General features: G+C 53.3%; 1 protein-coding gene across 11 annotated transcripts in view; it reads left to right on the forward strand.

Moving 5' to 3' along the window:
• Window positions 1–9,779, forward strand: part of Tenm2 (teneurin transmembrane protein 2) — a 1,190,054-nt gene extending 1,180,275 nt beyond the window's left edge. For all 11 annotated transcript variants that reach the window (XM_005376287.2, XM_005376288.2, XM_005376289.2 and 8 more), the window contains 2 exons: window positions 5,928–6,058; window positions 7,639–9,779. In XM_005376287.2, the coding sequence (XP_005376344.1) occupies window positions 5,928–6,058; window positions 7,639–8,400 (893 nt within the window). In that variant the 3' untranslated portion in view covers window positions 8,401–9,779. The remainder of the gene's footprint in view (window positions 1–5,927; window positions 6,059–7,638) is intronic.
• The last annotated feature ends 16,019 nt before the right edge of the window (window positions 9,780–25,798 follow it).

Raw genomic sequence — 25,798 nt, forward strand, 5'->3', positions numbered from 1 at the left:
GGGAGCCAGGCCAGGCCCAGCCCACACCTGCCGCCACCTGCTCGGCATGAGATGACCCTTGGCGAGTGAATCTGTGCAGAGAACACTAGATCATCCTCCTGGGTTCCAGGGTTGGCTCGTTTGTAAACCCCATCTAAATCAGTCTTAATGTGCCACTTAGGAGACTAACAGAGTGGTTGAACTTGCTGCTCACCATTTAAACAGAAGAGGTAATTAAAATGTAGTTGGGAGGAACCGAAAGAACAGAACTTTCTCTTGTACCCAGAAAGATCATTGCTGTTTGGAAACAGTTCTCTGAATGCAAGTGGCAGCTTCTTACTCAGGAGGAAGAGTTGTGCTCGCCCAGCAGGCTGGTGCAAGGGAAACCGCCATAGAGCATAGGTGGTACCTGCACGCAGAGACACCCAGGCTAGGATGCCCGCGTCACTGCCATGAGCAGGTGGAGGGTGAACAAATGATTCTTTTCCCACCTGTGGACTCTAAAGCAGCTCTCGTGTTCAGTCAGTTTTAACAGTTTGAGCAGGATGACTGACACATCTGTAATGAAAAAATATTGGAGGAGAATGTGTAAGGGAGAGACTGGGAGACAGGCTCCTCCCGACAATCTGCAGTGCCCTAGGCTTCTTCAACTGTAGCATCCCAGGGAACTCCGAAGTGTTGGAGCCACACCCAGCCCCAAGCTCTGCCCTGTCCTAGACCACTTGGAAACACCATTTCTGGTCTCAGCCATCACTAGCTGTGCAGTGTGGATGAAGGGCTTCATCTGTCTTTACTCCCGTTCAGCAGATGGTCTAGGGCAGTGACAGCAAACCTTCTAGAGACTGCCCAAACTGCAGCTCAAGCCCACTTATTTGTCATGAGGGGCCAACACTCCAGTTAAACCTGCGTATCCACTGCTCGGCTGCTGGCACGACTTGGCTCACATTCTGACAGAGAGGGGCTCTGTGTGCCTGCTACGCACACTTCCCGTAAGTTCGCCAGCACTGGCCTAAGGAGCCTGCCACCAGGCTGCACCAGTTTACTCCGGAATAACTGTGTCTATAGTGGAAGACAAGATGAGCGGCTTTGAATAGACATTTCAGGATAGGTTTAGACACAGAAGCAAAATTATGTTAGAAACTTTAAAGTAGAAGAAGGAAAAGAAGAAGGAAAAGATGAGGAGGAGAAGAAAAAAGATAAATGACGTAAGCTATTACCGTTCATGAGGAGTGATCATTAACATCCCTGTCTCAAAGTCAGGGAGTTCTTCTCCTCTCTCTTCACTGGGGGAATCCTACACTAGAGCAAGAGCTCCTTAAAGCACAAAGCTAATGACAGACAGTCTCCCAATTACAAGGACTTCCTTGAGTTCTCCAGGAAGGCAGGCTCTTGCTGGAATTTTCCAGAAATCTCACATATCCCTGGTGAACAATGGGAAGATTTTCTGGGGTATCTGGAGGAGGTTTTAAATAACACTGAAACACAGATGAGGAAAGTTAGTGCCTTCTCAGTGCTTTCCTAATTCTTAGATTCAGTCGAGGAGAAAGTCCCTGCTTGATGCTGGTGTGTATTAAACACCTCATTAACACTTCTAATCTCCCTTTTCAACGGAGACAGCAGGTCTAAGGCTCCCTCAGTAGCAGGTAACAAAATGGTGCTCTAATTTAATTGCATGACTTTGTTTCCTTTGCATTAATTTTACAGTTATTTTCTGTTTGCAACAAGTGAGTCTGCTTTCTCATTTATAGGCGTGATGTACAGTTCCTTTTTAAATGGATTTCCCTAAGTGGAAAGGCAAATTTACTTGTTTTCAAATCAATGAATCAGGAGCCGGGAATGATGGTGCACCCCTGTAATCCCAGCACTAGGGAGGCTGAAGCAGGAGGATCATTGCGAGTTCAAGACCAGCCTGGGCTACAAAGTGAGCTCAAGGCCAGCCTGAACTGCATAGTGAAACCCTGTCTCAAAAAGACAAAAAAAAAAAAAAAAGAAAAAAATCAATCAATCAATAGTAGTGCAGGTGGTCGTTAGGTTTTTTTAAAAAATCTTGAAAGGTGACCATAGATATCCAACTTTTACCTCAATTATTCTTTTTTTTTTTTTGTCTTTTTGAGACAGAATCTCACTATGCAGTTCAGGCTGGCCTTGAGCTCACTTTGTAGCCCAGGCTGGTCTCATAACAATCCTCCTGCCTCAGCCTCCCGAGTGCTGGGATTATAGGCGTGTGCCACCATACCCTGTAAGTATTCTTTTAAGAGGGAAAGTAAAAGTCAAGTTTGATAGCTGGAAGAATGGAGTTGTCATCACCCAAGATGTGAGAACCCACGTGTGGGGCAGCTTTGGGAAGAATCAGGAGCTCAGTGTTGGACGGTTAGACTGGAAGCGTAATTAGATATCCCAGTTTAGAGTGCAAGGTGGGGTCCCAGCTTGGCTGTAAATTCTGGAGTCAGCATCCAGGAGTGACAGCACTGGGGCCCCAGGCGGGGAAGCGTCCCTTTTTCTGTGAGCGGAGACGGGGCAGGGAAGAATTCACAGAGGAGTCTGGGACTTTCCAGCATCAAGAGGCAAGGAGAAACCAAGGAAAGGACAAAGAGCGCCTATGATAGGAGAGGAAAATGTGAGAGAATGTGTTATCCAGAAAGTTGAGATAAAGAACAAAGGAAGGGATTTCCCACTTGTCACATACTTCTGATAGGTCAAAATGAGGACCGTGATCACCGCAGGACTTGCTTAGCAACATGGAGGTCACTGGTGACCCTGACAGTTATCTCAGTGCAGTAGAGGAAACAAAAGCCTGATTGAAAGACAATGGGAAGCCGAGTGTGTTAGCAAATGCCTGTAATCCTAGCATAGGGAGGTTGAGGCAGGAGGATTGAAGCGAGCTCGAGGCCAGCCTGGACTATATAGAGAGTTCAGGACCAGCCTGAACTACAAAGCAAAACCCTATATAAAAAAAAAAAAAAAGGGCAACAGGAAGCTGGGAGTAGTAGCACACACCTATAATCCCAGGAGTTGGTAGGTTGAGAAGCTGAGGCAGGAGGATCACAGCAAGCTCAAAGCCAGCCTGGACTACATAGTGAGTTCAAGGCCAGCCTGCACTATAAAGCAAGACCCTGTCTTAAAAAAACAAAGAAACAAAAAAAAAAGACAATGGGAGGGAAAGAAAGGGGAACAGTAGTATAGAGAATTAGACTAAGTTTGAGGGATTTTTGTGAAGGGTAAAAAGGAAAGGATATTGCTAAAAGAAGCAGTGACCAAAGAGAAAGTGTTTTGGGGTAAGGAGGACCTGTTTGTTTGTGTGCTGCTGGGCTGATCCACCGGAAGAGCGTGCGAGAGAGAAGTGCTGTAGTGACCTCCTGCCTGGAGTAACAGGAAACGGCAGGGAGCAGGTGCACACATGGGAGTCGCAGTAGCACCCGCAGCTGTGGTGGAATTTAGGGGAACCCTCCTCTGGCTGCCCCAGTTTTCTCAGGAGAACAGGAAACAAGGTCACCTGCTGGAGGAAAGAAGGGAAAGTGATTGCTGGAGGTTTTCAGAGAGATGAGGAGATGCAGAGATCCCCAGGAGGGCAAGTGAAAGAGCGCACGGAGCAGGAGTGCGGGGAGCTTGCCAGGTAGGACAGCTTCCTGGTGAGGAGTTCAAGCCTGTCAGTGTGGTGGGGGCTTCCTTCTGCATCTGCACGCAGCTGCACAAGTGCAGACGTGGAATAGGCGGAGGCTTGGATTTAACCCACACTGGGATCTCACCTGAGCACGTGACAGGAGCTAGGGAAATGCAGACCCCAGAGGGCAGCGTTGGTGGTTGGCCAGAAAATGTGTGCTTGGTAAGAGGAGAGAAAGGACCAGGAAGTTGAGGGACAGAGGAAAGTTTAGGATGGATGGAAGTCCTGGGAGGCAAAGAAGATCAAAAGATCATGGGCATTGTGTAAACTAAGCCTGGTGTGGTGGTGCGCTCCTGTAATCCTAGTGCTCTGGGAGGCTGAGGCAAGAGAACTGCAAGTTCAAAGCCAGCCCAAGCAACTTAGCAAGATTCTGTCTCAAGATTAAAAATCTACAGTAGGAAGAAAGCAAGGAAGGAAGGAAGGGAGGGAGGGAGGGAGGGCGGTACAAAGACATTGACTGTGGAGGTAGCTCAGTGCAGAAGCATTGAGTTTAATAACCATAACCCACACACACACACACACACACACACACACACACACACGTAAGCTAGAAAGAGTTGAGGCAGTGGTCAGAGGGGAGGATGTGCATGAAGTTGACAGAATGTGGGGGTGACCATTGTGTATTGGGGTGACAGCATCAGAGTATAGCTGGAGAGATGAGTGGGGTAACGGCCATCCAAGGAGCTAAGAGGCCAGGATGCGGGGAGGACCATTTGTGTAATGAAATCAGTGAGAAGTAATTCAGATCAGAGATGGAGGGCTAGGAGCTCCAGGGGTGCACTTGGTCAGCACATGGCCCTTATACAGAGGCAGAGGGTTGACAGTAGTGTGCAAGCTGAAAGCTTCAAAACCTTCAGGTGCATGGACCTGGCGTCACCGACAACCATGGCTCTGCCAGGTCCAGTGACTGCAGGGGAGTACACAGGAAAATCAGTGTTCTTGGGAGAGAGAGTTTCAGAGAAAACACAAAAGTCATTGGCCGGGGACGTAGCTCAGTGGTGTGAGTGCCTGCCTAGCAGGCACAAGGTCCTGAGTCCGATTCCCGGTACAAACACAAAGAATCTTTAAAGTCATGAGGGCTTCCCTGATGACCCTCAAATTCCAGAGGGCCTGATGGCAGCATTTCAAACACAGGGAGAAGCAGAGAGGAGACAGCAAAGGAAAGGGCGCACAGGACATGAGGCATGATCTCGGGGTGCCTGTTAGCAATGGGAGCGTGGTGCGGTTCGCTCTGGGCCCCCTGGCAGCAGTGTCGGTAAAGATGCTGCACATCCGGGCCTCTCCTCACCTCTGCAGGGAGCCCAGGAGGCCTGGGCAGGAGTCTTACTCTGAGAACCTGGACCAGTTAGGCAAGCTGTGGGGCAGGCGGTGCAACTCCCACTGCAGGACTTGACCCGGACCCCTGGCAGGGGGTCCAACCCTGAGCAGGCAGAGCTCACGTTGAAGAGCAGGAGACCTAGAGAAATGGGCTCGAAAGCTGCATCCTACCCTTTCCCAGCCCTCGAAATCCCACGCTGTGCTGAGCGAGCACAGCACAGCAGCCTCCACCCCCATGTCCTGTCCAGCGATAGGAATCGTCACTGACCCTTCCAACAGGTCACTGTACCTCTGTCTTCTAACATCCTGCCTGGCCCAACAAAGATGCTTCTTTAAAGACCTGGCACACATAACTAGGCGTGGTGGCGCATGCCTGTAATCCCAACACTCCAGAGGCTGAGGCAGGAGGATCATTTCAAGTTTGAGGCCAGCGTGGGCTACAAAGTGAGCTTAAGGCCAGTCTGAACTGCATAGTAAGACCCTGTCTCAAAAAGACCAAAAAAAAAAAAAAAAAGACCTGGCACGCAAAGGAGTTCATACTAACTGAATGGTCCGTGCGCCGGGCGTTGTGGTCAGTCCTCAACATGGATTTTCTGCTTTGGTCCTCCCTAAACCCAGTGACCTTGGTGCAGTTATCATCCCAACTCACCTCCAAGAAGCCTGAGGCTTAGAGGGGCAGGAACTTAGGCAGGGCAGCAGAGCAAGCAGATGTGAAGCCCAGTGTGTCACTGACCTTCCTAATCGTGACACGGTGGCTCTCGGGTGATCATCCTGAGAAGGTCACGGACTTTCAGAACCCTTATCAAAAAGCTTTGGGTCCAAACCCAGCACACATTCCCCATCCTCCTGCCTTTCTGTCCTCTTGGACCCAGACCACCCACACTTTTCCTCCTGTTCTCTCTCTCTAAGACCCACTGCAGCTTTCCATCCCACCTGACTTCGAAATCTTTACTTTGTGTTTCTACCGCAGATGTGAAGAGCTGGCTTGTGATGTTTGGATTTCAGCTTAGCAACATAATTCCTGGCTTCCCGAGAGCCAAAATGTACTTCGTACCTCCCCCCTATGAACTGTCAGAGAGTCAAGCAAGTGAGAACGGACAGGTAAGCTGGGGGAGGGGGTTCTCCCCAGGAATTCAGGGATTGTCACCAACCCCTGTCACAGACAGAACCACATAGGAGCCAAGCAGGTGTCAGCGGAAGAAAACACTGGGGCTGGGTATAAAAGGGTCAGGCAACACCGGGGCTTCCCCGGAAAGTGAATGTCGGTGCCGTCATCTCTCTGCTGCTGCACGTATTTCTTCCCAGCCTCGATTATTACCTTAATTGTGCCTCATTATCTGTCCAGTATGTACCCTTGAGTCACCCCTTGATTAACAGCAGCGCAGAGAAATCCAGCAGCAACCTACCATCTGCACTGCCTATAAGATCATAACCCTTTCAGCTTTTATGGAACGTAATAAAACTGTGGTTTGCAGTTTCTGTCCCATTAAAGAACATTTTTATGCCCCACATAAAACCTTGGTGCTTTATGGCCCAAATGTATACAGATTGAGTTTTTGGAACCTCATTTGTACTTGGGTGTATCCGTGATGACAAAAGGGTGGTCAGTTTCAATCGGGGTGCAGCTGAGACCTCGGCAGCATTCGGATGGGAGGGGTGGGCACCTGCGCTCCGCTAACCCTGGCTACAGAGCCAGTGATCGGCGCTATAAAAGTCCGCAAGGTCTCAGCTGCTGTGAATAATTGTCCAGATTGTGTAACTATAGAGAGGCAAAGAGGAGCTGCTGGGTAATTGAGAGCAGCATTCTCTCAGCCCTGCCCCTTGGGGACCACTCAGCGGATGAATAGCCATCATTTCTTTCATTTATCTAAGTGCTGTTACCTCCCAAACACAGCCTCTTCCATTATCCCAGTCTGTCCCCCAGCCACCAATTGAGACAAGTTGTCATTTGTGAGGGAGGACTCGAGGCCAAGGAGATAATGGTGATTTCACCCCCTCCACGGAACCAGGGCTGGGATCCAAAGCCACTGACTCAAAGCCGGGGGACATTCCCTGCGGCCCTTGAAGCCTGGATCTCACAGCCTAGTGCTCCTCAAACATCCATGAGCACACAGATCACCTCGAGTGCCTTGTTAACATGCAGCCTCCGGCTGCAGAGCTCTGGAGTGAGGCCTGAGACGCTGCTTCGCTCACAGGACGGGCGCCAGCGATCCCTGGGCTGCTGGCTGTTCTTGAAGTCTTAACCCAACGGCCTCAGTCTCCGAGACACCCCTGTTACCAAGGTGGGGCTCGCAGCCGTCCAAACAGCCCCCTCCCTCTGCAGTCAGCACCCGCCTGGGTGTGGAGTGCGCACAGCGGGGGCCTCCCCAAGAGGGTACGGCGAGCGTGTGAGTGGGGCGGGCAGGGTGCAGGCTGAGACGAGGCAGCGCACCTCCCTTACCAACTGTGAGCGAGGGGCACAGGTGCAAGATGGACAGGCCACCCCATCAGAGTGCTGCTCACCAGCCAGCCTGGCCTGGCCCCAGAAGGGAGGGCCGTATTATTGGTGCGCAGGGTACACACACAACGCCAGCTCGGCCAGGGGAGCGCCGAGCGCTTCTCTTCCTGGCGCTCTCACTGAACCGCCAGGCGTGCGGCACTCTCTCGGCACTCTCTCAGCACTCTCTTTTCTCCCTCGACAGCTCATCACCGGTGTCCAGCAGACCACGGAGAGGCACAATCAAGCCTTCCTGGCTCTGGAAGGGCAGGTCATTTCGAAAAAGCTGCACGCCAACATCCGGGAAAAAGCAGGCCACTGGTTCGCCACCACCACGCCCATCATCGGCAAAGGCATCATGTTCGCCATCAAAGAAGGGCGGGTGACCACCGGGGTCTCCAGCATCGCCAGCGAGGACAGCCGCAAGGTGGCGTCGGTGCTGAACAACGCCTACTATCTCGACAAGATGCACTACAGCGTGGAGGGCAAGGACACCCACTACTTCGTGAAGATCGGCTCCGCCGACGGCGACCTGGTCACGCTGGGCACCACCATCGGCCGCAAGGTGCTGGAGAGCGGCGTGAACGTGACCGTGTCGCAGCCCACGCTGCTGGTCAACGGCAGGACTCGAAGGTTCACTAATATCGAGTTCCAGTACTCCACGCTGCTGCTCAGCATCCGCTACGGCCTCACCCCCGACACCCTGGACGAAGAGAAGGCCCGCGTCCTGGACCAGGCGAGACAGAGGGCCCTGGGCACGGCCTGGGCCAAGGAGCAGCAGAAAGCCAGGGACGGGCGCGAGGGCAGCCGCCTGTGGACTGAGGGCGAGAAGCAGCAGCTCCTGAGCACGGGGCGCGTGCAAGGGTACGAGGGCTATTACGTGCTTCCGGTGGAGCAGTACCCGGAGCTCGCAGACAGTAGCAGCAACATCCAGTTCCTACGACAGAACGAGATGGGAAAGAGGTAACAAAATAATCTGCTGCCATTCCTTGGCTGGATGGCTCAGCAGGAGTAACTGTGATCTCCTCTCCTAAGGAGACGAAGACCTAACAGGGGCACTGAGGCCAGGCTGCTTTAGGATTCCAAGTGGCAAGAAAGCTCACATTTTTTGAGTTCCTATGCTACTGTCCAAGCAAGAAGTCCCTCATCCTGAAGTAGACTAAAGCCTGGCTGCAAATTCTGAGGAAATCAACCCAAACGGATGAGTGAATGAACAAACCTACAAAATGTTCCAAGTTCCCCTCAAATATGACCCACTTGTTCCGGGTCTAAGGCAGAAAAGAGACGCAAAATATCCGCAAGGAACAGAAGAACAGGAAAAGGAAAAAAAAAAAGAAAAAAAAGAGCAAGCAAACAAACAAACAAAACAAACACACTGACCGTAAAACAAAGAAATAAAGACGGAAGGCCTCATATCCTATTACCTCACTCATTCACAGGTGAGCGACAGACACATTCGCAAGGGCCGGCGTCGTCAGACCAGTCGAGGACAACGATTCAGACTGCTTGTTGGACAGATACTTCCGACGTTTTCATTTAAGCAAATACAGGTGCATTGAAAAAAAAAAAAAAACACGACTTTGGGGGTGATTTGTGTGTAGCGCCTGGGGAGGGGGGGGCATCCAAGTGGAGGAGTGAGCACTGGAGATACTTTTTAAAGAAAAAGAAAAACAAGAAAAAAAAATTCATATCAAAAGTCAAAGAGAAATAATACCGTCCAGCACTTAACTCTCAGGTCTCCACTTAGTCTGGCCTGAGCTAATTTATTTGAGCGCAGAGTGTAAAATTTAATTCAAAATGGTGGCTATACTCACTACAGATAAACTTCATACTCTTTTGTCTTTGGAGATTCCATTGTGGACAGTAATACGCAGTCACAGGGTGTAGTCTGTTTAGATTCCGTAGTTCGTGGGTATCAGTTGCGGTAGAGGTGCGGCATTGTGACTCTCTGTTGCTAACAGGTACCACTTCCGGTCACCCTGTACATACATACGCCGCAAGGCACAATCACTGTTTCAGATTTAAAATTATTAGTGTGTTTGTTTGGTCCAGAAACTGAGACAATCACATGACAGTCACCACAAGGAGAGAAAAAAAAAAAAACATAAAAAAATAAAAACAAAAAAATTTTAAAAACGTAAGAAAACAAAAACAAAAAACAAAAAAAAGTCTAATAAGAACTTTGGTACAGGAACTTTTTTGTAATATACATGTATGAATTGTTCATCGAGTTTTTATATTAATTTTAATTTGCTGCTAAGCAAAGACTAGGGACAGGCAAAGATAATTTATGGCAAAGTGTTTAAATTGTTTATACATAAATAAAGTCTCTAAAACTCCTGTGGACACTGGTCTTCTGTGGAAATGCTTTGAGACAGGCAAAAGGCCATGGACTGGCGGGCACCAAGCACGGCCCCATAGACCCCCCTGAAACGGTGGGGACCCCGAGGTTTGGGCTTTCAGAGTTTTTCGGAGTTTGGAATAGCTGTGTATACATAACAGCCTGAGGTTAATTATATGCAAAAAAAACTTTATAAATTTTGTGCAAAAAATATGATAGAGAATTTCCCACTGGTGGCCTCCTGTCAGCCCTCAAAACTTGGAGCATTTCGGACTTCAGACTTGGGGTTAGGGGTGCTTAGGCTGCGCCTTCAACATCTGGAAGAACTCTTGCTGTGTTGCCTTATTTTTGTTGTTGTTTTGTTTTGTTTTTCTTCCTGTACCGGGAATCAAACTCACGACATTCTGCTTGCCAGGCAGGCGCTGTGCCACAGAGCTACATCCCCAGCCCCCTGTGTTGCCTTGTTATTCCCCTAAGGGCGCTGGCTCTCGGGAATTATCTCTGCGCACCTGCGGCGCCCCCTGGTGGGCAGGAGGCGTGAGCTCGGTGCGGAAGAGCAGCGAGACCCCACCCTCCGCAGGCCGGCCTCGCCCGCCGCGGTGATACAGCCTGCCATGCTCATGGGCTGCATTCAGCACAGGGGGAGGATCGAGTGAATTTGTGTGGCTCTGTGTGTGTGTTTATATTTTCTTCCAGGCCACACCTGTTTACTCCCCAACTTGCACGTTAGGGGCCACCCAAGTCAGAGAGGACTTTGGGTTTGTACGAGCATTTGCTGTGCCTCATTCCTACCGCTGAAGGAATGGCAGCTGGTGCTTCCATGGTCCCTAGACACAGCACTGAGGGCTCCGCATGCAGTGTCCTTGCCCCTTGTTCCTGACAGAGGGCTTCCCGCAGGGGTGCTGGGCCCCGTCCTGGGATGCCGAAGGTGAGTGGACACTCGTGGCGGAAGAAGCGACAGTAGGCAAAGAGCGACGCTAAGAAGTGACAATGATACAGTGCCCGGTGGCAGGAAGGGTGGATGGATCGCGGGGGCTGTGATTTAGGCAGAGGAGGCCGCAGAAATCACTGCAGTTCAAAGTTCGGCAGGGGTCAGGGGTGAAGAGAAGGGAACGCATTCCAGGGCCGCAGGAACTCATAAGAGACTAACTGGGTTCACAAGACACACGTTAGAGACCACGTCATTCTCAATATGAAAAGCAATAGGAGTGGCAGGGGTGTCACTCACACCTGTAATCTCAGCACTCAGAAGGCTGAGGCAGGAGGATTGCATCAAGTTTGAGGCCAGCCTATGCTATATAGTGAGTTCAAGGCCAACCTGAATTACAGAGCAACACCCTGACTCAAAACTAAGCTAACCAAATAAAGAAAAGCAATAGGAAGCTATTAGATTTAACAAACAAGTCCTCTTGGTGCTGCGTGGAGAACAGGTGAGACGCAGGCAGCGGGGGAAGTGGCTGTGGACCAGAGATGAAGGTAACTACAGCTTCAGAGGAGGAGGCGGAGGGAAGTCGAGCAGACGGACGTCAAGCATGAGCTGCCATATCGGTTCGCTTTGCCGTAAGGAAACTGACCCCAGGTGAGAGGTGGGAGCACGCTTAAGCCTGGCTGTGTCCACTTTCAAAACTTCCGGAAGTCTGGGCCAGCCACGCCCCCGCTTTCAATGACAGCAAGCAGCCTGCTGCAGCACGTGTGCAGTCGCGGACCCAGGCAGTAGTTCTGGCTCCCCGAGGCCCTCCTGAGGCCCGCAGCCCGAAGCGTCCCCTCCTCCCGCCAGGCCGAGGCTGCTTTCACCGGTGGGAGGAAAGGCCTGCTGGAAACCAGGCCTCACGAGCGCGGACTGAGTTACCAGCACAGGAGCTGAGGTGAGGGAAGCCGTCCCAGCAGGCCTCGGAGAGCGCCTGTGAGCAGCTTTGCTGCCCAGTCCAGGAGGCGGAGAAGGCAGGAGGCGGTGCCTGCCTCCTGGGTGCTTTGGGCCAGCGCCTCCTGCTGGCTCAAGCTGGCCTGCCTTCCCCTGTGGAAGGGCGGAAGCAGCTTCCAGGGAATCAGCGCTTGGCGCCTCACTGGCTTCCAAAGGGGAGGAGCCCCAAGACCCACCCAGCCTCTGAGTGGTAGTTGAGCCAACCACAGGAAGCAGCCCCTGGGGAAACGCCTCTCCTGCCTTTCCCCAGGCCAGCCCTAGAGTGACCGCCGCAGCTGACTGCCAGAATTCTGGGAAGGTTCACTAATACTGTGCACTCTTGTGGGCATGGTGGTACACGCCTAGAATCCTAGCTACTCAGGAGGCTGAGGCAGGAGAATTCCAATTTGAAGGCCAGTTTTGGAATTTAGCCAAGTCCCCCTCATTACCCCTTCCCGCAAAGACCAGGCAATCTAAAGTCAACCTGCCTGGGAATCAGTCCTGGACAGACCCGCTCCGTGAGAGCAGAATTTGACTGGGGCTGTAGCCCAGTTGTGGCTGGGGATATAGCTCAGTGGCACAAGCACCTGTCTGGTAAGCACAAGGTCCAGATTTCGATTCCCAGTTCCACAAATAAATAATTTTTTTTAAAAAAAGAACATATCTCTGTAGCCCAGTCGTAGAGTGTTTGCCTAGCAGGAACAAATCCCTGGGCACAATCCCCAGTACCTCAAAACAGAAATACCTGTGGGGCCTGGGGCGGGCTATGCTTATTAATTAGCTGCTCTAAGGTACTGTAAGAGAGAAACCCCGGGTAAATTCACTCCAGGAAGTATTTCTCCTTCATACAATTGTCCACCAGGGATCAGGGCTGAGGATGGCCACTGTGATGACCTGAGAGGCATCCAGGCCAGGTGGTAAGCACTTGATACGATGTTTCTTTTTGTTATTTTAAAATTTTTGTTTCAAGCACAGAATTTTTTTTTTTTTTTTTTTTGTCTTTTTGTGATAGGGTCGCACTATGCAGTTCAGGCTGGGTTAAACTCACTTGGTAGCCCAGGTTGGTCTCAAACTCGCAGGATCCTCCTGCCTCAGCCTCCCGAGTGCTGGGTTTACAGGTGTGCACCACTACGCACCGCGCACGCACAGATTTTATATGAGCGGAAACTGAGGCCTGAGCCTCGGGCTTGGGGCTGGCAGCATGGTGGAAGCTCCGCTTGCCCGCCCGTCTTCTTGCCCGGCTTCCTCCTGAAGAGCAGGTTCTGTGTCCCCCAACTTCCCCGCATCCCGGCTGGCCGCGAACGAGGACTACACGTGACATTTGTGGGGTCCAGGGTCTCCGCGCATGAGGACTGGCTGTCTGAGCAGGGGACTCCCGCTCCGGCGGGCTCCACGTCCCAGTCCCTGGGCACAGCTTTGTCCCTGGCACTGTCAGAAGTCAGGACTAAAAGGTAAAGCGTAGTGAGAGTCTCACCGGCAAAGGTGTGAGACAAACCCGCCCCCCCCTCCCCCGACACGTCGGGCCGGCTGGCGGGAGGGAGGCACGGGGGAGAGGCCCAGAGTCCACCCCCGGGCATCTGAGCTGGCCCCGGCTGGAAGGAGAGCCAGGCGGTGAGGAAGCGCGGCGGGCACGCTCACGAACCTTCAGCAGGTGCGGGGAGGCAGAACAGAGAGCAGGTGGGGAGCGGGCCGGGAGGGTCACGTGGGGGCCGGGCTGTGCCAAGCTCACCCCAGCACGGCTGGCTTTGTTTTGTTTCGGTTGTTGTTGTTTTTGATTTTGGTACCGGGAAGTGAACTCAGGACCTTGTGCTTGCGAGGCAGGCGCTTATGCCACTGAGCTGTATCCCCGGCCCCACCGCTGGCTTTGAAGGGGGTCAGGCCTGCACCCACAGCACGGTCTTGAGCTTTGCAGCTGGGGTTCCCGGAAGTGGGGAGAAGCACAATTACAGGGTTTGGGGTAACTAAAGCGGGAAAGGGGAGAGCGAAGGGTGCAGCTGGGAGCCTATACGGCCGCAGAAGGCCTGCGAGGACAGGAGGACAGCGCTCCCCAGGCCCGTCCAGTTCGGGAGGGCGGGGCTGCACCTGGCTCCGAGCTGGGGGCCCTATGGACAGGGGTGGGACACCGAGACCAGGATCCCCATCGAGAGGAGCCGGGTGGGCTGGGGATTTAGCTCAGCGGCAAAAGCGCCTGCCTGGCAAGCGCAAGGTCGTGGGTTCGGTTCCCGGTACCAGAGAAAAACCAAAAAAAAAAAAAAAAAAAAGAGAGGAGCCGGGTGAGACTCAACTCCCCACCCCTACCCCCAGCACGCGCACCCGGGCTGCGGATGGGGAGAAGCCGGACCTGGAACCTGGGAACGTGCCGACCCACGGCTCCCACGCCCTCCCACCGTCCCGCCGACCCCCGCGGGTTCTGTGGCTGCTGGACAGCCCACGACTTTCCCCTCTATAGCTTCCCCTGGCCCCCCAAAGCCCCAAGTCCCCAGCCGTTGCCTCCGCCGGTGTTGGATTTGCGATGTGGCCACCAGGTGGCAGCGTTCCCCAGCAAATCTCCCCTGATGGACGGGAGCCAGTAGGTGGCGAGAGGCTGCGAGGAGGCCTCTGACCACCAGGGGGCGCACCCAAGAGCGCCCCGAATGAGCTCCCGCAAGAGGTCGAGCCGGGTGGACTAGCGAGGGTGGATCCTCTGTTCGCTGATGGGGCGCATTTCCACATACCTTTCACCTGCCTCGCCCTTGTAGAATAGGGATAAAAAGACCTCCCGCACAGGAGGGATCGTCTGGAAAGACTAACAAATGTAAGACAGGGAAAGCACTTAGCATTAAATAAAGGCATGTTTAATGGGTAAGCTGTTATTAAAAAAAATCCTAGAGCCGTTGAGATAGGGTCTCTGGAGGTGAAGAGCAGCACTTTAACTCCCAACTGCAGCTAGGTTGTGCACGCCTGTAATCCCAACCCCTGGGAAGCTGAGGAAGGAGGATGGCAATTCGAGGCCTGCCTGGGCTGCATAGTGAATTCAAGGTCAGCCTCAACTATATAGTGAGACCCTCTCTCAAAAAAAAAAAATAAATCCCCTCAGGCTAGGGATACAGCTCAGTAGCATAAGCACCTGCCCTGCAAGCACAAGGTCTTGAGTTCGATTCCCAGTACCAAAAAAAAAAATCCCAACTATACCAGGCATCAAAAAAAAATCCCAACTATACCAGGCATCAAAAAAAAATCCCAACTATACCAGGCATCATAACACATGCCTGTAATTCCAGCACTTTGTGAGGCTGAAGCAGGAGGATTGCCACTTTGAGCCCAGTTTTGGGGATTCGGTAAGACCCAGTCTCAAAAATCTTGAAAAAGGGCTGTGGACCTAGTTCAGTGCAAAGGTTCTGGGTTCAAGTCCCAGTACTGGGGGAGGGGCAACTCTTCCCTCCATCCTGCAGCTCTGCTGCTGGAATAAACAGCAGCGCGGCTGTGCACAGACTGAGTCCACCTGCCCTGAGCAGAGAAGCCTGGCCCTGCCCCAGGCTCTACTGTAGGGTCCATAAGGATGATTCCCCTCCCCGCCCCAGTAGAGGGGATTGAACCCAGGACCTTTGCACTGAGCTGCATCCCCAGCCCTTTTTTCTAATTTTGTCTGAAACAGCATTGCCCTCCATTGCCAGGCTGGAACTTGCCATCTTCCTGCCTCAGCCTCCCAGAGTGCTGGTGGTATAGGCGTGCACCGCCATGGCAGTAGGAGCAACCACTTTCCTGCAGCACTGCCCCCTCGTCTCCCCTGCCCTGCGCACCGCTCTGCCCCTCCTCCGCCCTCTCCGCCCTTGTCCCTGCTGAGCCTGGTCCCAGCGGTCTCCAGACTTGCGCACTCCCAAACCTCTCCCTCACCTTCATCTCACTGGAACTTCCCAACCCAAACCAGCTGTTCGAAGCAGATGCAGAAGCCAAGGCCTAGGGAGGTCACCAAAGAAATCAAATCTCGCAACGGGGCAAGCCCTGCCTAAACGGCTGGAAATTCTCCTCGGACTCCTTCTGCCGTCTCTGCTCCCAAGCCGCCCCCTCAGCAAGCCCTGGTCTTGGCGTTACCTCAGCCGAACACAGGCAGGTTTTACTGTGAGGCATCTGCCCATGGGCTGTGAGTCAGCCCAGTGTCTCCTGAGCATCCACTGTAGAAGTTGGGGCGGGGGTGGGGGTGGGGGTGGAGAAGAGTGTGCACCTGTCTCCTGGCCCCGAGCAGCTTCTCTGTATTCACCAGGAGACTTGCAGCGCTCAGGGACTGGCCCTCTGCACCCTAGGAAGTCAGCCATGGACAACTCCAGCAGGGCTTGAACTCGGGGATGCCAAGGGTGTCCGCAGCTGCTATCTTCTCTATCTCAGTCCGGCTTCCTGCGTACCTGGTCTCACTCCCAGGCAGGTTTACTCCTCATGTGGCAAAGATGGCTGCCAGCACCCCCAAACCTACATCCTTGCTGCACTGGCAGGAACAGCAGAGACCCTCCCTCTGTTGCTCAGAGACTGTGAATTGGCCCCAGCCCACCAGCCCTTCTGGGGCCATAAACAGTGGTTTCCCCAGGGGAGCTAACTGCCCAGACACATGTGAGCAGCTGCTGTGGTATCTACCGAGGTCATGCATTTGTCCAGTCTGTCCATAAACAGTGCCTGACTCGTGCCAGGTGCTCTGGAGACAGAGCCAGGAACTCGGGACCCGGGGTGAATGACGCCCAGCCACTCAGGGGACCCAGGAGGGGAGCGGGCCGGGAGGCCAGGGCGGTGGACTGAGGCAGCTGGCGGTTAGGAAGAAAGGACGGGGCGGCTGTGCAGACAGCGGATGGGGAGGATGCGGGTTGAGCCTGAGGAGCCAAAGCGGCAGCCGGCCCCCTGGGGCCTCCCTCTGACACGGAGCGGCTCCCGGAGGACACGGGGCCTCCCTCCTTGGGAAGGCAGAAGCTGCATTCCACGCTTCCCCTCCCAGCAGCTGAGCTGCATCCCTGCTTCCCCCCTGGGCAAGAAAGGGCCACACTGACCGCAGGCAGCAGCTGTGGGTCTGCGCTGGCCCGGCCTGTGCTCGCGCGCAGGTTGCGGGGTCTCGGGGCCCTCACGACTGAGGGGTGTCCCTGAGCACTGGGATGCTTGACAGTGTCCCTGGCCTCTGCCAAGGAGACACCAGCAGTACCCACACACACACACGCACCTAGGCGCGGCGCCCCTCAGACACTGCCAGAGGTCCCTCTGGGAGGAGGGGCTGCTCCCACCGGAGGACCATCCCCCCAACCCCTCACCCTCGTTCTCCCCAGCTGCCAGGCTCCCGAAGGGTGATCCCCTGTACCCTGGTTAGGCAGACTGATTTAATAGACCCCGTTCAGAGCAGCACCTCCCACGCCAGGGTTCTGGAACTCCCTCGCCAGCTCCCAGGGGCTTCAGTGGTTGAGATCGAGAGCCACTCTCACGGCTCCTCCTGCCACCCGTGGGTCTCTGAGAATCCAGCCTCGCTCTGAGCTGAGCCCGCCTAAGCCAGGGCGAGCTCATCCACAGCCAGGAACAGTCCCGTGAGTGTCAGAGCAAAGTGACAGATGGAAAGCCTGGGGACTTCCGGGCACCCTCCCGCATGACCAGGAAAGGGATGCTGGGGCCCGAGATGACAAGATAATGTTTGACTCCCTGCTTCCTGTCCTGTTGCTGTGTCGAGGATCCATCACACAGCCGTGAAACAGTTATCTTGATGGTAACTACGGATGCTTAAACCACGTTCTCTGGGCAGGTGCTGGTGTTGCAGCCGGGAGCTCGGTAGCATCTTCAGAGAAAACATGAGCCGGTGCCTGTCAGCCCCGCAGCTCGCAAGTCTTTGAGGGGCTGCTTGGAGGGACGCCGTTCTCAGGAGCACAAGTCTGCCGGGTTGGCTTCCTTTCTTCACTGACCGCGGAAGCCTGGTTGGTCACAGGAGCGTGAGGACAGACCGGAGAGGGCCCGGGCTGCAGAGCGAGCCCAGGAATGCACCGCAGATCGAGCTCTGCCAGGCGGGGTGTGGAGCACAGTGTGCGTGTAGGATTTCAGCACGCATCAGGCCTCTGTCCAAGTGCGTGGAAACACGTGTGTGCCCAGGCGGCACTGGTTTGCATGTGTGTCTGTGCGTGTGCACATGCATGATCTGCGGTGTGGCTGTGTGGAGGAAGAACACGTGTGTGCATGCGTGTCTGTGTGTGTGAGATACGTGGCAAGCAGGGAAGTCTGCACAGTGCAGGTGTCGGGGAGGGGTCCACAGAGACAAGCGTTCCTGAAGGGGTGACGGGTGTGAAAGTAGAGACGGCAGTGGAGACAGAGGAGGCGGAGGGAGCGCCTGGGGCGTAGCCAGCGCACCCACTGGAGAAGGAGGGTGAAGGGGCAGAGTGGCGCTGTGTGTGGGAGCCACAGCAAGCCACGCGAGAGCTGCGTGAGTTCTGCCCAGCGCCACCAGGCACGCACTCCTCTGCACGGGAGGCAGAAGCTAGGGCAAAGCGCGTGGCGTGGGACGTACGTGTGTGCACGAGCACAGCAGAAGGCCACTGTTAGGCTCCCTGCCTTGACTTCCGAGGACAGGACGTGCTGCTTCGCCCATGGGCTTTGGCATCCGTGGTTTGAGTTTGAGCCCCGTTCTGCCCCAAGCCTGGACAAATCTGAAGTCTCCTCCTGACCCTGTTTTCTCACAATCAGAACGGGGAGGAGAAATGCTACCCAGGGTAAAACACATGCACAGGGGGTCACATCCCCAGCTGCGAGCAGGCTCTTCTTGTCTGCCATGCCCCGGGGCAGAATCCTTGCTGGGAAAGACTCCACCCCCCCACCCGCACCCCCACCCCCTTTGCAGCCCACCACTCTGCACAGGGAAGAACTGAGGCCCCGCACACCGAGAAATGACCTGCAGCTCAGTAGACTGCTCACATAGCATGTGTGAGGCCCTGGGTTCTATCCCCAGCACTGTAAAAAAGAAAAGAGATGAGCTTCACATACAGGGCACGTCCTGGCTAGGTGTGGTGGTGCGTTCCTATAATCCCAGCACTCTGGGAAACTGAGGCAGGAGGATCACAAGTTCGAGCCCAGCGTGAGCAACCGAGCCACTTTGCGAGACCCTGTATCAACACAGAGCTTGTCTGAAGGGCTGGGGGAGGGGTAGCTGGGTGTGAAACCCCTGGGTTTGATTCCCAGCTCCAGGGGGTGGGGGTGGGGCAGAGGCGGACCCTGTGGAAGGAAAAGCATTGGGGAAAACAGGAAAAAGCTGAAACCATTCGGCACTTGGGCAGACTGAACCCCTGGGAATGAGGAAGCGGGCGAGCCCTTTGCCACCGGTGGCCGGCACAGGCTGCACCCCACCGCAGCCTGCGCTGAGCCCCAGAACCCCTCTGCCGGAGTTCACACTCGCCTGCATGCGAGACCCACACGTGTGCCTCCAGCCAACCCTGTGTGCAGTGACCTCATTGCAGGAGTTTGACATCAGCTGCATTCACACCACGGAAACTGGCACACTTCCATGAGACCAGAGAGGCTGGCCTGGGGGACACAGAAGAAAATACAACGTCACAGAGCCACTGGGAAGGGGGAGGTGTAAGGAGAGCTGCGGGTAAAAGCTGTCTCAGCTGACCTCAGGGACTTGAGCACTTTGACACCCAAGGGTGGGGAGCTCAGACCTGGCACCGCTGAGAACAACAAAAACAAACCCATGCGGTAGAAGCAGCAAGAGAACATTTCCTGCATTTTTCCAGACTGAGCGTGCGTGTGAGACCATCCGGGACACCGTGCGACCTGTCGGCCCCTTAGAGTGGGGGCAGAACTCCTCCTTCGGGACGGTGGTGCTCAGGTCCCCAGCATGAAGGAGCCAGCTGGGGCAAAGTCACACCCCACCCCTCCAGTGTCTGGCTGGACAGAGGCGGCGAGGCCTGGCCACCTGATGCTGAGAGCGGTGGCGCTGAGGAGTCATCTCGGCCGCTACAGCACTGCAGCCCACGTCTTCCTCTGCTCATTCCCACACCACTCCTTCCCTCCAGATGCTGCTGCTGACAGCCCAAAGAAACCCTGCACACGGCCCAGCTGAGCTGCACACACACACGCTTCTACTGCTCTCCCACCCGGAGGGAAGGTGACGTAGGCTGCAGACTGCTTTACACAGACCACTCCCAGGGGACTTGTGCACCCCCAACCACCAACACATCGCTGTCTTCAAGGTGGGGGTGGGGTTTGCAGCATGCTGGGGACCTCTGGAGACAAGGCAGGGTGTGTCCGCAGAGTAGGTTCGACACCTTGCTGGGCGGGGGGCAGTCCCTCTGTGCTGGGGAGGGCGGACGGGGAGAAAGTTACTGAGGTGTGTGTGGGAGAGCTGCAGTCTGAGTTCCCGGCTGGTGTTCCTGCTGAAGGGCACCGCGAGGGGAAGGGGACAGGAGAGCGCACGTGCTTGTTGGAGTTCGCAACACGCAGGAGCTGTGCGGCAATCGCCGCCTGCTGTATGGGCTACGCAGAGGTCTGAGCATGCAGATACCTACCCACTCTCTACCTCCAGGCACAAGGCACACAGCGTCCGAAACACACAGCCTGCAGTGCGGCTCCTGGTCCTTGGGCAGGGATGGGGAGAATGCGGCCCAGATGACCTTTCAGGGAAGAACTGACACTAAACAATCTGTCTCAGCCCCTGGCCGTACCTAAGTCCCAGCCTCTGGCTCCGCTGCCGACCAAGGCAGGACAGTTCAGAGTTCACCAAGCATATTCATTCGTTCATTCCTCAAAGCGTGGCTGATAGAGCCATTCACTGTGCTAGAAGCCTGACTCCCACACAGCCCATGTTCCGCCCTGAGGCTCACAGTGAGTCCTAGAGGGACAAGCGGGGGGCCTGGACGGAGCCGATGGTTGGCCTGAGCCCTAGCGAATGCAGCCCTCCCTTCACTACCTTTCCGGCTCAGAAGCTGCATTTGTAATCAGCCCCAGCTCCCTCTTCTCCAGAGGATGCTGCACACATGGCAGCTTTCCCACCACCTGGAAAAAGGGAGCTCCCGGCCACACTCAGGCGGGAGGACTTTACTGGACCAACTCCAGGCAGTGAGCTGCATCCTCGCCCGGTGCTTCAAGTGGGGGTGGAATTTGCCTCCCTCTTTCCCAGCAATACCCCTGCCTGATCTAGGCACCTGCACATAGCAGACACGCAAACCTAGCCTTTCCTTGGAGGCAACCCTGTTACCTATTAACTCCCTGATTGGAAATTACTTTCTCTTTTAAGGTGCTAGGGCTGAGATTGAGAACCTGCAGAGGGGTCCCTGTGCTCTGCAAGTAACAGTGATAGAGATCCCCACTTAGATTCATCTAGAACTTAACCACGCACTCAGATCAAGATGGCATCGTCCGTATTCCCAGGGGAGGGCCAGGATGCCGTTATACAGCTCCTTCTATGCCAGACAAGGGGCCGAGCGGGAGTTGCGATCGGACTTGGAAAATGCTGGCTTGGTGCTGCTATAGGGAAAATGTTCAACCAGCAGCCTCTCCTTCCTGTTACCACTTTGTTGCTGCCCTGCAGAGAAGCTCCTGGTCACAGAAGGGAGCAAACCATCAAAAGCCCGTTCCGCCCAGTCCCACCCTCTGGAATCTGGCCCACATCATGGGGCAGGCCAGTCTCTGAAGACCCATTCCACTGCTATAAGGGCTGCCACCCGGGAGGGCTTCCTTTCCTGGGCCAATCTCATGGCTCTTTGCCATGATGACATAAGACACCAACAGACGGAAGCCAAGACAGGGATTCCACTTGCCCATATGTATGCCGAGCCTGGCAGGCAGTTTTGGCTCTTGAACTGGCTGATGGAGTCAACCGAGCTCTTGCAGGGGCGTGGCGGAACCGGTCCAGGAAGATGGTGTGACAGTGACTCCACCCTCTGTCTGGATCAGGCCAGGAATTGTGACCCATGACCACATTCCACGAAGGTGTCTCTTACCTTTTTTGGAATATACCAAGTGGTTTTTTTTGTTTTTTTTTTTTTTTTACTTTATAAATATATTATGAAGCACTAAGCTCTATGAAAAATAAGCTCTGAAAGATAGTTGGAACTCAGGCACCAGGACAGGATGGCTATTTCCTGGGCTCACTGGCTACAAAGGTGCGCCAAGCCCGGTAGCAGAGGTTAATCGCTAGGAAGTCAGCAGTTCCTCTTAAGCAATTCTGTGCACATTTTTAGGCAATCTAGTAATTAATGTTGTTGCTGCTGTAGTTCAGCCAATATTTATGGAGGGATATTTCGTGCCAGACACCGTGATAAATGAGACGGGAGTTGAGTGAAATATCAAAGACAGTACATTTATTATCATTACTTAGCAGTTGTTAATATGCTTGCCGCAGTTATACTCTTTCCCTCCGCCTCCGTCTTGAAATGCTGAAAGGCAAATATCACTGAACCATAGGAGAGCAAGTTGCAGACACCCTGACCCTTAAGTCCCAAATGCTTCAGCTGACAGCTCTTAAGAACAACCGCTGCATTCCCACATAACAACCATACCTCTGTAAATCCTGAGGTATTCGACACTGACTCAGTCATAGCGTCTAAAATGCATTCCGCCACATTTCTCCAGTACCCCCAAGAATATTCTCTGTAGCTTTTCGGTTTTTAAAGTAATCCAGGAAGCCCCTGTGGGTTGTACATTGGATTTGGCTTCTTCCTAACACTTTGATAGATATAAAGATTTGAAAAAACAAAGCTCTTCAGACTCAAAAAAAAAAAAAAAAAAAAAGCAGAAATCCTTTTATAAAGGACCCCTGGGGGCTGGGGATTTAGCTCAGCGGCAAAGCGCCTGCCTGGCAAGCGCAAGGTCGTGAGTTTGGTTCCCAGTACCGGAGAAAAACCAAAAAAAAAAAAGGACCCCTGGATGCTGTGTCACCCTCAGTTCTCACTGAAGATGGGCACATTCTTTCCTGGAGGGACTCAGGGCTCCTGATCATTCCCACAAACCACTAGAGGTCTGGTCAGGAGGTGGAGTCTCGGGAGCCTCAGGCCCTGATCAGGGTGGAGCCCACGTCCTCTAAAACACGGACCTGGCCCCTACAGCCGCTCTGCTCCAGGCCCGCTTCCAGAATGAGCTATGGGAAAAAGAAAACTCACACCGTTTTCACAGTGTTTAGTCTGGTTGGGAAAGAAAGACAGAGGAGCAGAAAATAAGACTCCACCTGACAACCAGTGAGGAGCAGTTGAAGGTGTCTCACGGCCACCTGTGTGTGTCATGGTGGCCCTCCCAGCACTGCGTGGAAGGAAGGGACAAGTGGGAGAGGACGGTGGCTGCGATTTAAAGTAGCAAAGACAGAGATGGGCAAGTGGGAACAGAAGTGCTGTTCTGACGGTGGGATGCAAGGCGCTCGTGAACAGACTAGATACAGAGATAAAGAGTGGGAGCAATCTCGGATGACACCCAGGTCTCTGTAATTCAGATGATACTTTAAAACTGGGGTGAACCAAGCTGGGAAAGGTAGCATACACTTGTTTTTGTTTTTTGTTTTTTTTTTTTTTTGGTTTTTCTCTGGTACCGGGAACCGAACTCACGACCTTGCGCTTGCCAGGCAGGCGCTTTTGCCGCTGAGCTAAATCCCCAGCCCCTGTAGCATACACTTGTAATCCTAGCACTCACGAGGCTGAGGCAGGAGGATTACTGTGGGTTCAAAGCCAGCCTGGGCTACCTAGTGAGTTCAAAACCAGCTTGAACTACATAGCAAGACCCTGTCTCAAAAAAAAAAAAGAAAAAAATTTGAACTGGAGTGAACACGATATAACTTGAGGGCCAGTGGTCTGTTTTTATAGTTTTATTGTCACCTAGCCACACCCCTCTGTTTACACATTGTCTACAGCTGCTTTAGCCCCATAACAAGGCTGAGTATAACAAAGATGGTATGGACCCAGGTATGGACCCAAATGCCAGAAGTTATCTGTACAGAAACATTTTAGCCAACCCGTTTTAGAACATTGCATTCCAGAGATGCCTCCGGGAGAAAAAAGGATACTTTAGTCAAATAAGCGACCAGTTCTGTCTTCTACATTGTTTCCTTGCCTGTCAGGAGGGGTGTACATTTACCCAGAGCCCTGAGAAGTCCCATGGGAAAGAAATGTATCTCCTTTATTAAAACCAACATTTCCCAGATGTCTGCATTCAGACCAGCTTTCTGTGTGACTCAGAGGATGCACCCGAGGATACCTGCTGGAGGATGACACAGAGGTGTACTGGAAGGAGAAAAATTGGTGAGAATTCAAGGTATAAGGTCCATTAAGCCAGGGATATAGCTCAGTGGCACAGTGCCTTGCTTGGCAAGCACAGGTCCTGAGTTTGATTCCTGGTACAAAAAAAAAAAAAAAAAAAAAGAATTTGTGTCTTGGGCCAGGGATATAGCTCAGTGGCACAAGTGCCTACCTGGCAAGCGCAAGGTCCTGAGTTCAGTATCTGGTACCAAAAAAAAAAAAAGAGCCATTAAGACATCATTAAAAGCCAAGTGTGGTGGCGCACGCCTGTAATCCCAGCACTTGGGAGGCTGAGGCAGGGGGAGTGTTGTGAGTTCGATACCAGCCTGAGCTACAAAGGGAGCTCAAGGCCAGCCTGAACTGCATAGTGAGACCCTGTCTCAAAAAGACAAAAAAAAAACAAAAATAAAAAAGACATCATTAAAGCGGTCAAGAATCAGAGTAAAGGCCCTGTGCGTGGGCTTAGGTTGCAAAGAAGACACACACTGGAGACTGTGAAGGCAGAATGCTGGTGTTTCCCGCCTGGATAGCAACAGGGAGTGAGCGGGAATAGGGAGGCAGAGGGAGACCGCGGCTCGAGGAGGAGCGTGATGCCCACTTAGACACACTGGGTGTTGTTGGCTCGGTAAGCAATGACTTCTGCTTCCCGGAAGACAGGGGAAGCTGGCTTTTTCCCATCCCTCCCACTCGCTAAAACAAAAAACTTTGGACATTAGGTGTAAAACAAGCCTGAGGAAATTCTAGCAGGAGGGAGGCGGCTAGGGACCACAGTGTGAGATGGGGCAGGTTGGGGAGGTCCCCGGCTTTCCATTTGCTCCTCACACTGCCGGCGGAGCGCTGGAGCAGCAAATGCCCCAGAACACGAACAGCCTCCCCACAATGCCAACGGCAGCCTGTCCTCTCCTGCTGTGGGACCAGACAAGGTCCACCACGCTCCAGCCAAACACTGCAGAAAGAAATGTTAGTCCCACTTCACCCACCCCAACAAAGGTCAAGGGGGAACCTCGAACACTGGCTCAGGAGGAGCCCCAGCATCCCCAGGCGCAGGGGTGGGGGAATCCAAGCAAGAAGCTAGTGTGGTTCTTTGATCCCATCATTGTACCTGCCCCAGCAGTGACACGGAGCTGCCCTTCCACTTCTGGGAAGGTATCAGAAAAAGTCACCTACAACAAGTTTACCCATGATCTAGAGTCTCAGAACACAGCAGGAAAATATCCAGGCTTTAATCAAAGCTCACTCCCCATACTCAGAACCAAGATGATCTTAGGATAAATTTTTAAAAGACAAGAGATACCAACACCAAGATGCTGGAATGACTGGACAAAGATTTTTAAAGCAGCCAGGATAACGTGCTTCGGTGGGCAATGAGGGACAATTAGGAACACATGTGAAAGAAATCACAAATCAGAATGCCTCAGCAAAGAAAGAAATGACATCAAGGAGAACCACATGTAAATGTCAGAACTGAAAAATACAACAACTGAAATAAAAAGTTCGGCAGAATTAAAAAGCTCAAGAGCAAAAAACAGGAGGGACAGAGGAAAGAATCAATGACCTTGAAGACAGAGACATAGACCTTACCCAATCTGAACCACAGAGAGAAAAGAGACCAAGAAAAGAAAGAAGAAAAAATGAGCAGAGCCCAGTCCTGCGGGACTATACTGAAGACGGGCAGCCCAAAACAAAAGAAAGAGGCTGGAACTATAAGGGGACTCGAAGAAATGCAGGCAGAAGCCTCCCCAACTTGGAGAGGAGCATGAAAGTACAGAGTCAGGGAGCTAAGCGAACTCCGGACAAGATAAACTGAAGGAAATCCACACTGAGACACATAATCAAACTTTTGAAAACTAGGCAGACGAAGCAGTGTACCCAACTGTACCAGGCTCGCGGGACCTTTGAGGCCACTCACTGCAGGTGA

Source organism: Chinchilla lanigera, unplaced genomic scaffold, assembly GCF_000276665.1.
Source record: "Chinchilla lanigera isolate Chin_1 unplaced genomic scaffold, ChiLan1.0 scaffold00007, whole genome shotgun sequence".
Taxonomy (NCBI): Eukaryota; Metazoa; Chordata; class Mammalia; order Rodentia; family Chinchillidae; genus Chinchilla; species Chinchilla lanigera.